This window comes from Ananas comosus, linkage group 11, assembly GCF_001540865.1.
Source record: "Ananas comosus cultivar F153 linkage group 11, ASM154086v1, whole genome shotgun sequence".
Lineage (NCBI taxonomy): Eukaryota > Viridiplantae > Streptophyta > Magnoliopsida > Poales > Bromeliaceae > Ananas > Ananas comosus.
Window position 1 is genome coordinate 7,231,310 of NC_033631.1, and position 14,125 is coordinate 7,245,434.

Genomic DNA, 14,125 nt, shown 5'->3' on the forward strand with positions numbered 1-14,125 from the left:
AGCGTATCTCTGTCGAGCTCAATCAGGCTCTAACAAGCCAAAGTCAAGTAGCTAGGGTCAAAACAGGTCTAGAAACCAAACCCATGTGCCCTCAGCACAATCTGAAACCAAAAACAGAAATCTGAGGTCAATCTCGGAATAGGGGAGAGAGGAGAAGAAGAAGCAAAATTGCAAACTAAAATAAACCTATATGATTAAGTTCCTCAAATTCCCAAGTTTATTTTTTAGACCAATGTAAAATAATTAAAAATCGTAAAAAAAAAAAAACTTAGATAATACATGAAACTAAGAATTTTAAACCTCAAGTGTATTAAACATTCGTTTTTAAAAAAAAATCAAGAAAAAAAGTGAGAAATGATAAATTATCTAAAACCTAACTTCGACTTCGTCGCAAGTGGAAATGTGTTGTTTCGTTCGATATGAAGAGAGGCGGTTCGTCGCCGTGAGGTCGGAAAGGAGGAGAGGTGGTAGGCGAAGGAAGGGATGGAGAGGGAGGAGAGGGGAGGGAAGAGGAGGGCGGCAGAGAGGAGATGAAGGGACGCGTGCGAAAAAATAGATAAGGGTACGCGTGCAGGGAGTTTGATAAGGGGAGCGCGGGGAGATGAATCGGTAGGATAATAAAGAGAGAGTAGATTCACCAATCAAAAAAAAGAGAAAACACTAATAAAATCTCAAAAAAATAATATAATGCCACATCAGCAATAAATACAGGAATTAATTATAGTTTATAGATTATAGATTTATAGATTATAGATAGGCCTCAATATCATCTGAAAATTTATGACACTATAACTGACATTCATAAATTCTGTCAAAACCATGTATTTTTAATCACGAAAAAAAAATTAAGAACATGTTTGGTTCATAAATAAAATTAAATTGCATAGGAATAAAATTGAAATGACGAATAGTTTAAAAATATTTAATTCATTATTACAATGAAAATTAGAATGAACAATTGACATACCCAAAATTTTGAGAGAAAGCTTTGGCTAAAAGAGGTGAATGAAGAAAGAAGGGAAGCGCTTGTGATACAGAACTTAAAAGGGGTCTACTCTGAATGAACTGATTCATGATTCAAAGTTAATTTAGGACATGAATAGATTGGACTATTTTCATTCAAGAGTAGAATGAAAATCGAAATCCGATTTTTATAAAACAAACAATAACTATCAGAATCAACAAATCTCATTCTGATTTTGAAGTCTAAAATATGTAAAACAAACATTCTGATTTTGAAGTCTAAAATATGTGAAACAAACAAGTCCTAACAGTTGCCATCCACTCACTCAAAAGTGTCCCCCAAAAGAAACAAAAAGATTCAGAGAAAAAGAAGAGATAGGTGTATAACCTAATCACAACAAACAAATTATGCTTTTCAGTTCCAATTAATATGCTCTTGGACATGTAGAAGATACTAACATGTACTACCAAATTAATCCGGACATAAACCAAAATTAAGGCTAGACCATGTTTCTTGCACCTATTCAAAACATTAAGCACTATTCCATGATCAGAAAACAAAGTTTTCTTTTTTCTTGAATATTAAGATAATGTAGCAGTTCAGGTATATACAGCTAAATTCCTCATTGTGAGAAGAGAATTTGCTGGAAACAAGTTCAGTAAGCAAACAAAACAGTAATCGCCAGCAACAGCTTCCGCAGGAAATAGGAATCCCCTTCTACACCGTTTAGGAGCGCTTGGGAGGAACATATTGCACATTGTTGTCAGCGCAAACAGTCTGAAATTATAGCAGAATATACGGTTATTACTTTCTAGAAATACATGAAAAGGCATTGATTACTGAGGGCGAACAATTACGATGAAAAAGCGAACCTGATATTCTTCAGGAAGTTCCTCAGAAACTGCAAGAGTGTAGCACCCAGGAATAAACCTCCCTGTACATGATAAAAGAAGTAACAAAAGATTCAATTTTGTCTTTGATTTTCTTTCCTCAATTTTTACCAAAATTGAACTCTTTTTTCCACCAGAATGTACTTTGCTATGGTCAGTAATGAGTATAACTGACAAGCATGGTATCAAAAGCTTTGACCTAAAGGCATTGCAGGATGTAATCAACAAATATACGACTACATTATTTTTTTGCAATATATCACAATCTTATTCAGATCCAACACAAATATCACAAAATTCACTCTAATTACTCTTATGATTGTCAAAAGCTACAGTTTAGATGCACGTACCATAATAACAGGTTCACAACTTTTGAAAGGGCAGCTAAAATTAAGGTATTCACAAATAAGGAGGAAGAATCGAGTAGTGTCAGTATCATGTCTAAACAGAGATTTTCATCTGATGGCTTATATAAGAAAGAAGCAAAATAGTATATAAAGAAGCAATCGCTATATCTGCTAGGAATAGGGTGTTAAGTTTAATTTAGAACAAAGCAACGTTCCAAAATATACAATGCGGTATCCATGCAACTCCCCACCGCATAGCGCATATGCGGTAATGCAAGCGCATATGTGGATGCACATGTGGTCTAACTATTAAAGTATTCAAAAATATTTATAGGTATTAAAAATATATATAAATGCTTCCTAACAGAGCTAACTAACTAAAGTACTAATTCAGAATTCACAAATTAAAATAATTAATTTCAAGCAACAGACCTGATATACACACATATACCACTAAACTAATAATCAGCAATTTACTCTTAATTATTAAATAGAGAAACTGATATAATTTCGACGCAAATCATAAAAAATGTCAAACAAAAACCAATATTCTAAAAAGCACTATGCTAAACTTTTATTATTAATAGTAATAATTTTTTCAGTAAAGTATCATTCACGTCATCTGACAAGACAACACTTAAAAAATATATATAATAACATGAAACAACTAAAAAAGTTTTTCACTAATATTTATAAACACATTTATTAGATATTAGAAATAATACATACTAAAATGAGAAGAGAGATAGTTAGGTTATATTTATATAAAGATAATTGGATTTATATGCATTATTATTAACTAAACTTAAATGAAAATAGATATACATATGTATAATCATCAGCCAAACAATCTCACTCAACATTGCTTTGTAATCCCATCTAAAAAAAAATTGTTGCATATGCAGCAGCATATGTGGTCACCTGCCACATATGTTGTCGCTACCACATTGCAGCCGCGTATCGGCGTATGAGGTCGCCAGGCTCATATGAGGTCGCCTGCGGCATATGGGATGTGTATGCAGTCGAACCACATATTGCAGAGATATGTGGTGCGGTTGATGGTCCGCACCGCATATGCGGCTGTTTGGAACATTGAAACAAAGTTCAGAAGAAATACTGATGTTAGATATTCACTACTGGCTTTTATCAAATATTCTTCCACCATTAATTTCACACACTTTTAAAAAGGACACAAGGATTCATCAGTGCTTAAATGACACCCCTAAACCCTAAACCCTAAAAATCATACCCACCCAGCCCCGAAAAAAAAGATTCTATTTGTGACTTATGGAAGTTTAGATGCATCCAGATTATTGTAAATGCCTCCATTTTGTGTAGTCAATAATAGAAAGGTATTGGAAAAGCAGCTAAAAATAAATGAAAGCTTATAAAACAAGAGCTGATAATAGGTAATACAAGTCGCACTTATATCAAAAATTTAAGATGCATAAATTAGTCTAAAGTGGATGGAAGAATCAAAACTAAATAGGACAAAAACAAGCACCATAAATTCTATGACATGTCTAATATCTGCCTACATGACACCAAAATGAATCAAGAAGCTATATCTAACTTTTTACAAGAACGAAGTCCTCTCAGCAAATACAGGACCTTTCAGTAAAATCCCAAATGTTTCCATCCTTTAGCTACAGCTTTTCCCTTGGATACATTTTTGGAACACACTATATTACTAAAGAAATTCAGTTCCTAACAAATAATTTTAAAAATTTTAAATTTAACTAGCAAGCATATGGTAAAATCAAGAAATACTAGGTGGAAAAAAAGAGTATACAAGAGCTACATCAAAAATATCACCGGAAGCCAACAAGATCACCATAGCTACTAGTAAATTATTTTGATTCTTCTTATTTTGTCTAATTATCGATGTTCTGGAACTTCAACGCTCTGTTAATTAGGAAATTGTGGTCCGAATCTAGTTTTTGGTGAATTTGATAATTTGTGATTTACAATGGAACCTGTTTGAGATATAACTTTTAATACTATAATATTATCCTTTCCATGGTTTTGCAATCTAACATATATCATGCCTTTTGACATCCAGGACAAACATATATACAGTTTAGAGTGGTCCACTAGCCCTACAGTCTTTTAGCTTTTTGGTATTAAAGATATTAAACTGCACATACTAGGGAATAACAGTTGCTAGCAAAGAGTTCTATAACCTGGACAGCTGGACAAATGATGAGCTGCTAGTTGGAGGTAGTTGCCTCCCAGCATTTCCTTCCCTTCATTTTCTTAAAACTCTTTGAAATTGATTAAAATATCTTAATCTAACCAGTCATAAATACTGCACAATGTGTAGATGGGATTTGATTTAACTATAGGTTAGATTTCACTACTAGACGTAAATAGTCGAGGTTTTCAGCTATTAGGTGTAAATCGTTGAGAATTCAAAATTTTGCTCATTGAAGAATAAAGATTGATCCCCCCCTCCGCCCCCCCCCCCCCCCCCTCTCTTTCTAAACATTGATTTGTTGGCGTTCCTCTCTCTCATAGAATCTTTCTTGCCGTAAATTCCATTTATACCTTCTAGTTTCACATGTAAAAAACTATGATTATAGATAAATACACTTACACTGTTTAAAGTTTAGTAGATAAAAATCGAGTCAATAACAGCAAGCCGAAGAATAAATATGATTGCTTCTCATTGTAAGCCTTCTTCTTCCAAGTTATATTCTCTGCTATTGATCTAAGAGTCAATTTATAATCTATATCCTCTGAAGAGACAGACTAGGTGAACATCTAGAAGAACAATGAAATAACAATTTCTCTATTCTTTGACTTCTTTATGATCATAGTCCTCTATTTATACTATTATCATCATATATAGAAAATGCTTTCATTAAATACATATTCTTGTGACACCCAATAATCCCACATCGGATGAGAAGGGGTTTCATTGGGTTATAAAGACTTAGACACTAGTAATAATAACCGGCTAAAGCAATTTTTGGCGCCAGGTTTGTTGGCCCAACGATTTATTGTTCTGGTAGGGCTGGTCTTACAGTTTGTATCAAGCCTTCCAAACCAGCATGACATGTTGCGAGTCTCGCTGACAGTGGCGATGACGGACTACGAGACCAGTCTCACATAGCCTGGTGATTGGCTGTGTGTGTTTGGACCGTGACGAGACGTCAAGTGGCTTAACGGGTGGAGTCTTACACCCATTAATCCCACACGATGGAATGGCTTGTCATGGGTTTATAAGAACTTAAACAACTAGTAATAATAAACTGGCTTAACATTTGGGCCGGTTGTTGGGCCCAACGAGTTATTGTTGCTAGTGGGCTGGGTCGTTACACTTGTGCCTCTTCTAATATGGTTGAGAAGATGGTTGAGACTTGAGAAGCCTTGGAATCGACGAAAGGAAGATTGCAGAGTTGTGCAATCTGCTTTGAAATGTCTACCGAAATGTCTACCATAAAGGACTTTAAGGGTCTATTTGGTTCCTCGAAAAAGTGTGAACAAAGGATTTCCAAGAAAAAGAATTTTTATGGAAAACTCCTTTTCTAATTTTTCGTCTGTTTGGTTTGAAGGAAAATAAGCATTTTTTAATTTCCATATTTCATGGAAAACTAGCACTTCCGGTTTTCGTATTTTTTCTAGGAAAACAAATACAGTAGTTTTCCATAAAATATGAAAAAAAAAACGATAAAAGCTCATTTTTCTTAGAACCAAATAGACGGAAAACTGAAAAAATGGTTTTTCATGGAAAACATTTTTCTCAGAAAACTTTTTCCACTCTTTTCTGACTAACAAAACACCCCCTAAGGATACAACATCATTTTGCTCCACATACTAGACGCCACTTAACTGGTTCTCCAAACTGGCTTGAAGGGTTCACAAACAGATTCTAGAGAGCTGATTCAAGAAGCTATTATGGATTCTCCGAAACTAGTTAAAACCAGTTTCGAAAAAGTTGGTTAACGGTCTCTAGTTAACTAGATCAGTTTCAACCCTATCAACAAGTATAAAAGTTTCATGGTTATGTAGTGATCCTTTCAATACTTGCGAATCACATGAATTTCAATTTCTATATTAACTGAACTTACTAGAATGATTATGAACAAGTTCTTAAACATAACTATTTAATTAAGCCTATAGATAGTATTCACATACACTGCAAGGAAAGATCCAAGCATGTAACGTACACAAACAGATTCTATCGCCAAGTATTATAAGCATATGATGTCTTTCAAAGTAAAACTGCCAAGGAATAGAAGTTACACTAACCAATTCTCAACCACCGAGCAGCCCAACTCCTGCTCGGATCCATTACTGAAATTATCCTGCAGAAAAAATAGATTCAACTTTTAATGCTCGTCCCAACATTTCAACTTGCGCTAATTCTTTCTCTTGATAGAGTTCTCTAACACGATGCTTCATAAAGAAAATCTTACATTAATTATCTCAGTATTTCACGTATTACATATACAAGGGCTCTCACAGGAAAGCATGACCATGCAATGATAGCACAAACAACAATAAGAACATACATGAGAAAGCTCCACTTGGCCATAATATTGAAAACCAAAAATCAGTCTCTCACTGCCTTTTCCGAACTTTAAAAATCGACACACATAAGACTTCTTTATTGGGCATGAAGAATCACGGCCCTATCTATATTGTTTAATTTAGTAGCTGGCTATTTTTAATGGAAATAGCTGCTAGCAAAAAGATTTTTAGAATCTGTATGCATGTTGTGCCTAACTTTATCTTCATTAAGTCCTTTGTACTTGCAAAACTTTCTTCACAAATTCATAGCGCAAACAGGTTTTCTTTCTCCTATGGATTTGACATTATGAATGTCGCAATAACAGAATGAATCGAACTATAATTACATCTTAATTAATACTCCACTTAAATGCAAATCAATTGTTCTGATTACCAAGCAGTTATTGGTAACATATAGTACGTTTATGACACTAAGGTTGATGTTGAAGACATCGAAGCATAAAATTTAAGAAGACCCACCCGGTAAAATTTGGAGTGGTGCAATTCACGACATTGTCGTGCTCTTTATCCATCTCTAAGAAGGGGCAGTTCTCGCAACCCGATTCCCTAAACTGCATCATAAGTGCAATACATAAGATTTATAAAATACAATATCAGGCAAACATAACAGCAACAACTGGAGGAGAAACAAAGGAATAAAATCACAAAGCAACAGCAATTAAAACCTCCAAGTAAAACATGGACATTAAGCAAATCAACATCCAAATTCAAGGCATCTTTAAAAGCCTAAAATGGCTACAACAATGAGATTCAGCAAAAAAAATGATGCCCGATATCTAGGAATACCTCTACTCCTGCAGAAACTGGTAATATCAGCGTGTTCTCTCCCACGAAATTATTGCACGCACCTAGTGAACCGTGTACTATTATTCCTAAAAAACTATTACAAAGGCCTTAAATCAGAACTTAATTCATCGGATGTGTTTTATAGCATTTAAAAGGCCTACATATAAAAAATCATGGGTATTGAACGCGAACTTAGTATGAATCGAACAACATCCTTTCGGTCCATTCTGTACCATTGATTTTTTGGACTATTTGATGCCTAGGTTATAGGTTCTCAAAACTTGTGATTTTCTTTTATATATATTCATAGACCTTTGACTGAGACATTAATCATCAAATATCGAGTGCAAAGCATGAGGATCCATACACCGGGTGGTAGGTTTTGAAAAGTTCTGGCTTCTTTTTCAATATACATAAGCCCTGCAGATGTTATATAAGTTGCAACCTGAGAATAAATTTTGATTTTTAAACATTACTCATCCAATATAGAGTGCGATGCATGAGAATAGATGCACTGCGTGCAGGCAATAACTTCTGTCCTCTCTCTTGAAGAAAGTCTAAAACCCTAGCTCTCCCCGATAACCCTAGCTCTCGGAAACTAGAGAAAGGGGAGGACAGACAGACAGACAGACAGAAAGAGGAAGACAGACAGACAGACGGACCTGATCGTAGGTCTTGACGAGACGGCAGCGGAGGCAAGCACGTAGCTCGTGGCCGAAGCTGGTGGGGATCTGCGCGAACTGCGCCATCCTGTCATCGTCGCCCATGTAGTCGCCCCTCTTCCCACTTCCCATGGATTTAGGCCCTCTCTACCTCTCCCCTCTGCTCGCTCGCTCGCTCGCTCGCGCGCCACTTCCGTTCTTCTCAATGTCGGTGCTGCGAAAATGGTCGGCCGACGGGAGGCCAGGCTTGCTCCTCCTCGTTGTGTGGGGCTCAAACTGCGGCTCGCCTGTTGTAGGCGTAATTGGTTTTTCGGTTGCCGGACTGTCTACTTGGGCTCGATGTTCGTAAATAGCCGCTTTGAACTACTATTGTCTTTCATATATATATATATATATATATATATATTTTTTAAAAAAATTAATTATTATTATTCAACTCAAGCAGATAATTAGCATAGTAACATTATTATTAGGGGTTTTTTTGCAAATGGCCTCCTAGGAAAATTTTATTTTAAAATTAGCCCTAACAAATTTATAATTGCAAAAATGNCAAGCCCTAACAAATTTATAATTATAAAAATGGCCCTACCTCTGCCACGCAGGCGCCACGTAGTCGGGCTGGGAGGCTGCATGGCAAGTTGAATATGGTGAATTATTCACCGTATTCAAACACGGTGAATGGTTTAGCGTGTTTCATATTTATATTTCCCTTCTTCTTCCTTACTAGGGATGTCAATCCTGCGGGTTTTAAAAATCCATACCGTTGGATGAAAATATAAGGGATAAAAATTATTAAATATTTTATATATTGTATAAATAAATAAAAATAAATTATGTATATATATATAATTTATTCGGGTTTGGGTTCGGATAATATTTCGGGTATCCATACCCATTGACATCCCTACTCATTTGTATTTTCTTTAGACACGGTAAACCATTTACCGTGTTTGGACACGGTGAATGGTTCACCGTGTTCAACTTAACACCCTGACACTAGCTCCGCTCGCGTGGCGCTGACGTTGCGTCTGCGTGCCAGGGTCAGGGCCAAAAGTGCAAATATAAATTTGCTGGGGTAATTTTTTAAATAAATTTTTTCTAGGGGGCTAGATGCAAAAAAAGCCCTTATTATTATAAATTATTAGATAATAAAAATATTAAATTATTATAAATTATGAGGTATTCTCGTTATGAAAATGGTCTATTGATAAAAATATATATTAGTCCATAACAATCTCTCACTCAAAGTTATAAACTATTTGGACGACTTCATTGTAAAAGTGCTAAAGGTTATTAACAAGAGACTGATATTTGCCAGAGCAAAAATTTTTAGAGATGACGCAGCTATAAATTTTTTTCTCCACTTTTTTTTTGTATCTTTAGGTACCGTTTGGTTTGAGAACAAGTTATTTTTGTTTATTTTTTGGATAGTTATAGCTTCTGGTATAGGTAGGAATTAATTCAATTATGTGTTTGAACGAGAATTGAAATATCTATAAACCTATATGAAGCCACAATACTTCTTGCCACGTGGCATATTATCCTTCATTCTCATTACCCAACCTTAAATCAAACCACAACTCTTCACCTCCCCGCTTCTCTAATTAATGCAAGGTGCAACATTTAATTATATGCAACTTTAAATCCAACTTTAAATCAAACCTTCGTTAGTAAATTCGCGAATAATTCGCGAATTATTCGCAAATTTTTGGAGAAACGAATTAATCACCCGTTTACGTATTTTTCCCAAAAATTCGGAAAAAAACGTATTTTTTTCGTCAAATATACTGATTCGCGAATTATACGCCCGAAAAATTCGATGCTGGGTCTCGAGCGGGCCTCGTGGGTCGTCGGCTCGTCGCTAACCCAAAAAAAAAAAAAAAAAAAAAAAAAAAAAAAAACGCAGAACGCCCGCCTCGCCCAAAATAGGGGAAAAAAAAAACTTTCGAAATTCGAATCGCCTCCCTCGCTCTCCCCAAAACGAAGGTTTTGCCCTAACTTTCTTACCCCTGTCGCCTACCACCGACCCCAGCACCGATCCCTTTCCTTCCTTCTCTTCCCTTCTGGCCATTCGCCGAATGCCATCGGAAGCCCCCGCGTGGCCACATCGAAGATCAATTTCTTCACTATTCCGAAATCAGAACTCTCCAGTCCTTCCTTCCTCAACGAGTCCGCCCGACCTCGCCTACACCCCCGCGCCCCGCCCGACCTCGCCTACGCCTGCGCCGCCGCCACGTCTGCGCAGCTGCGTCTGTGCCGCCGCGTCTGCACCGTCGCGTCTGCGCCGTCTCCGCCCACCTCCTCGCCCCGCCCCTCCTCTCCCTCCTCCTCCTCGGCCTCTCCCAGGCTCTCAGCTTAGAGGTAACCTCTTCGCCCCTCTCCTCTTCTAATCTCCGATACCTTTCGCCGCTACTCCGATCCGGTAAAGGACGCCGTCCTCACCTTGTCCAATGCTTAAAATACAGTGAGAAGGTGCAAATCAGTTGATTTATACATGTTTTCTTCTACTTTTCTTCTACTTTTCTTTTTCCCCCTCTAGTACAATAAACAAACAAAATAATTTGACTTTCAGTAAAATAAACAAAAAAAAAATCCATAAAAAATACCTGGCCAGTATTTGTATTATAGTAAAACTTGTTTGGATCCAAAGAATCTATTTCATTGAATAGTAATCTATATACTAAAAAAAAGAAAAGCTCTGTCTCTATCTTTCTCATTCATATGGTAAAAAAAACTTGATTAAAAAGAGGAGTAGGTAACTAGGTATCTATTATTGCATATTATTATATCTCATAACAGCCAAAAAATGTAAGAGGTTGATGAAGGGGACAAGCATATTACTATATCTCATAATACCCTGTTCATTTCTTTACAAACCAGGGACGAATAAGAGTTTGAAGATTTCCTGCTCTTAATATTTGTCTTAGATTGTGTCAAGCTCCCAAGATTTCTTGCTCCCAACCATCGGAATCCCCCGTGAGGCCGAGCACCACTCGCAATCTCCTTCTAAGTTCCGCAGTTCCATTTTATCTGGTACAAAACTACAAATTTATAGTTTTTATAAATATGATTGGAATTAATATTTGCTATTATATGCATGTTAAGTGGCTGTTATATGAATGTTAAGTGCTATTATATGCATGTTACGTTGATGTTACTTGTTACGTTCATTAATTTGATTGTTGTTGTACTTGTATGAAGACTCAGAGCCAATGAAGTGGAATTTATTACTTAAGAGTTAGGTTATGCTTGATGCATGATTGATGAGTAATTCTAATATTTTTTTGTTGTGATTTTATTTTTTCGAGAATCCATGATAGGCAGTCATGTGATAGAGCTTGAAATATTTGAGTCATTAATTTTTTTATGCAGAAAAATGGTTCGAAAGAAAGATAGGTTTTGGATTCACTCGGAAGAATTGAGTGAAAAATTTAAGTGCAAATATTGTTCTAAAGTGTACTCGGGTGGTGTCGCAAGACTCAAATCCCACTTATCTCAAGTTTCAGGACGTGATATTGAAACATGTGATAAAGTACCACCAGATGTACAACCAGAAGCATTTATAGCTGTATGTGGAGATTCTAGCAAAAGAGCTAAGAGTATTGGAAGTACAAATGTCAATGAGTCTGGAGAAAGTATTGCAGTTTCTGGTTCTAGATCATTTGGAAGAACTAATCAAATGACAATGCAGGAAGTTTACAAGAAAAAGAACAAAGAAGAAGTTGATCAGTCTCTTGCTAAGTTTTTTATAATGAATAACATTTCTTTTAATGTTGTTCAGTCAGCGTTATTCCTTGACCTTATAAAAGATGTTGCGAATTATGGCTCTGGCTATAAAGTACCATCATATTCAACACTACGAATAAAATTGATTACAAATGAAAAAAAGGAAGCCGAGACATATGTTGGAAAGGTGAAATCCTCATGGCATTTGAGTGGTTGCACCATTATGTCAGATGGTTGGACTGACTTGAAAGGAAAAGCATTCACTAATGTCATTGCATATTCACCTGGAGGTGCGATTTTTATGAACTCTTTTGAATGCTCAAAGGAGAGAAAAACTGCTATGTATCTTAAAGATATTTTATCATCTGTAATTGAAGATATTAGGCCAGATAATGTTGTCCAACTAATCACTGACAATGGTAGTAATTTTCTAGTAGCAGACGACATGCTTTTGGGAAAGTATCCAAGAATGTACAAAACACGATGTGTGACACATGGCTTACAATTACTCTTAAAAGATATATATAAGAATGTTGAATGGGTGCGAATCGTGATTGATGAGGCGAGGTTGATTGAAAATCATATGTACAAGCACACCGTTCTCTTGGCATTGATGCGAGAAGCTACTCACAAAGAATTAAAGCATCCATGTGCTACAAGATTTGCTTCAAATTTTCTTGTGTTGCAATCACTTGTGGATGTTGAGAATGAATTAAGGCTTTTTGTTGCTTCTGCTGAATGGAGAGAAAGTAACTTAAACAAAAGTCGGCAAGCAAAGAAAGTAACTGAGCTAGTCCAAAATAATGAATTTTGGAATAGAGCAAAGGAGGTCCTACAAGCTTTAGAGCCTATTGTTCGAGTCCTACGTTTAGTTGATGGTGAGGGATCTACTTCTGGATACTTATATGATGCTATGGAAAGAGCCAAAGAAGCAATCAAGTGTCGCTTGGGTAATAATCAAAATAAATTTATGCGCATATGGGATTTATTTGATGAAAGAAGAAATGGAAATATTATACATCCTATACATGCAGCTGCAGCTCTTCTGAATCCAGCTTATATGTGTCGTGAAGGGTTTAGAGAAAGTCGAGAGATGAAAGATGGCATAGATTTCATGTTTGAGAATCTAATTCTGCCAGAGGAGAAAGAAGATTTTTTAAAACAAGTACAACATTATCGTTCTAGATCAACTTTAATTTTCAATTCTACGGCGTTGATGATGTTAAAAACCTCACATCCTCGTAAGTTATGTTCTTTTTAAACTTCTGTATAATTTTCTTTAAATATCATTAACTATTTTTTGTTCTTCATTACATGAGTTTGGTAGGATTATTGTGGTGATCCACTTCCAGTGCTAAGAAAATATGCAGTTCGTATTTTAAGCCAACCATGTAGTTCTTCATCTTGTAAGAGAAATTGGAGTGCCTATGAAACAGCACAAACAAAGAAAAGAAATAGATTATCTTCGGAAATGTTAGATAATCTTGTTTATACTAGAATGAATACATTAGCAATGAAAAAGTGGTCCACTTTGGAATCACAAGATTTGGAGCCTATTGATTTAGAAAAACTTCATGAACTTTCGGAGTATATAGATAATGGAAAAGGTGGAGATGGAGACGACGGCGAAGAAATTGAAGAAAATTCATTAACTAACCTCGACCTTTTGTGGTTAAATCAAGAGTCGGAGTTCGTTGATTATAATTACTAAAACTTTCTATGTTGTATGCTTTATGTTTATTCAAGCTTTTATATATGCTTATATGTGGAATTGTGAACTTTATATAGTTTTTATTTGCTTACTGTTTAGACTTTAGATATGCTAGTATGCACTATGCAAAGTGCAAGTTTTATCTTGTATTTTGTTTTCAACTATGCTTTATGTGAACCTTCTATGTAATGAACCTTCTATGTAGTTTCCAACTATGTGAACCTTCTATATACTAAACCTTCTATGTGAACCTTCTATGTATTTAGTTTTCCACTATGCTTGTATGTGAACCTTCTATGTTTTATATGTTTTATTTAGTTTCCAGCTATGTAGTTTCCAACTATGCTTGTATGTGAATCTTCTATGTTTTATATGTTTTATATAGTTTCCAACTATCTTGCTATTTTTTTTTACTTAATTAGCTTAATTTTGTAGCTCTTTATTCTTTTATTCTTAAGAAATATGAGTATTTATGCTAATAGCATAAATTTTGAGAGAAAAAA

The 14,125-nt window shown here is 35.6% G+C and overlaps 2 protein-coding genes across 2 annotated transcripts; one reads left to right on the forward strand and one right to left on the reverse strand.

Moving 5' to 3' along the window:
- On the reverse strand, positions 1,346-8,537 carry LOC109716952 (transcription elongation factor SPT4 homolog 2-like). Its single transcript, XM_020242577.1, has 5 exons — positions 8,186-8,537; positions 7,197-7,288; positions 6,456-6,511; positions 1,837-1,898; positions 1,346-1,741 (listed from the first exon to the last, which is right to left on the reverse strand). The coding sequence occupies exons 1-5, from the start codon at positions 8,315-8,317 to the stop codon at positions 1,691-1,693; spliced, it is 393 nt and encodes a 130-aa protein (XP_020098166.1). The 5' UTR covers positions 8,318-8,537; the 3' UTR covers positions 1,346-1,690.
- LOC109717117 lies at positions 11,562-13,622 on the forward strand. Its single transcript, XM_020242794.1, has 2 exons — positions 11,562-13,076; positions 13,239-13,622. The coding sequence occupies exons 1-2, from the start codon at positions 11,562-11,564 to the stop codon at positions 13,620-13,622; spliced, it is 1,899 nt and encodes a 632-aa protein (XP_020098383.1).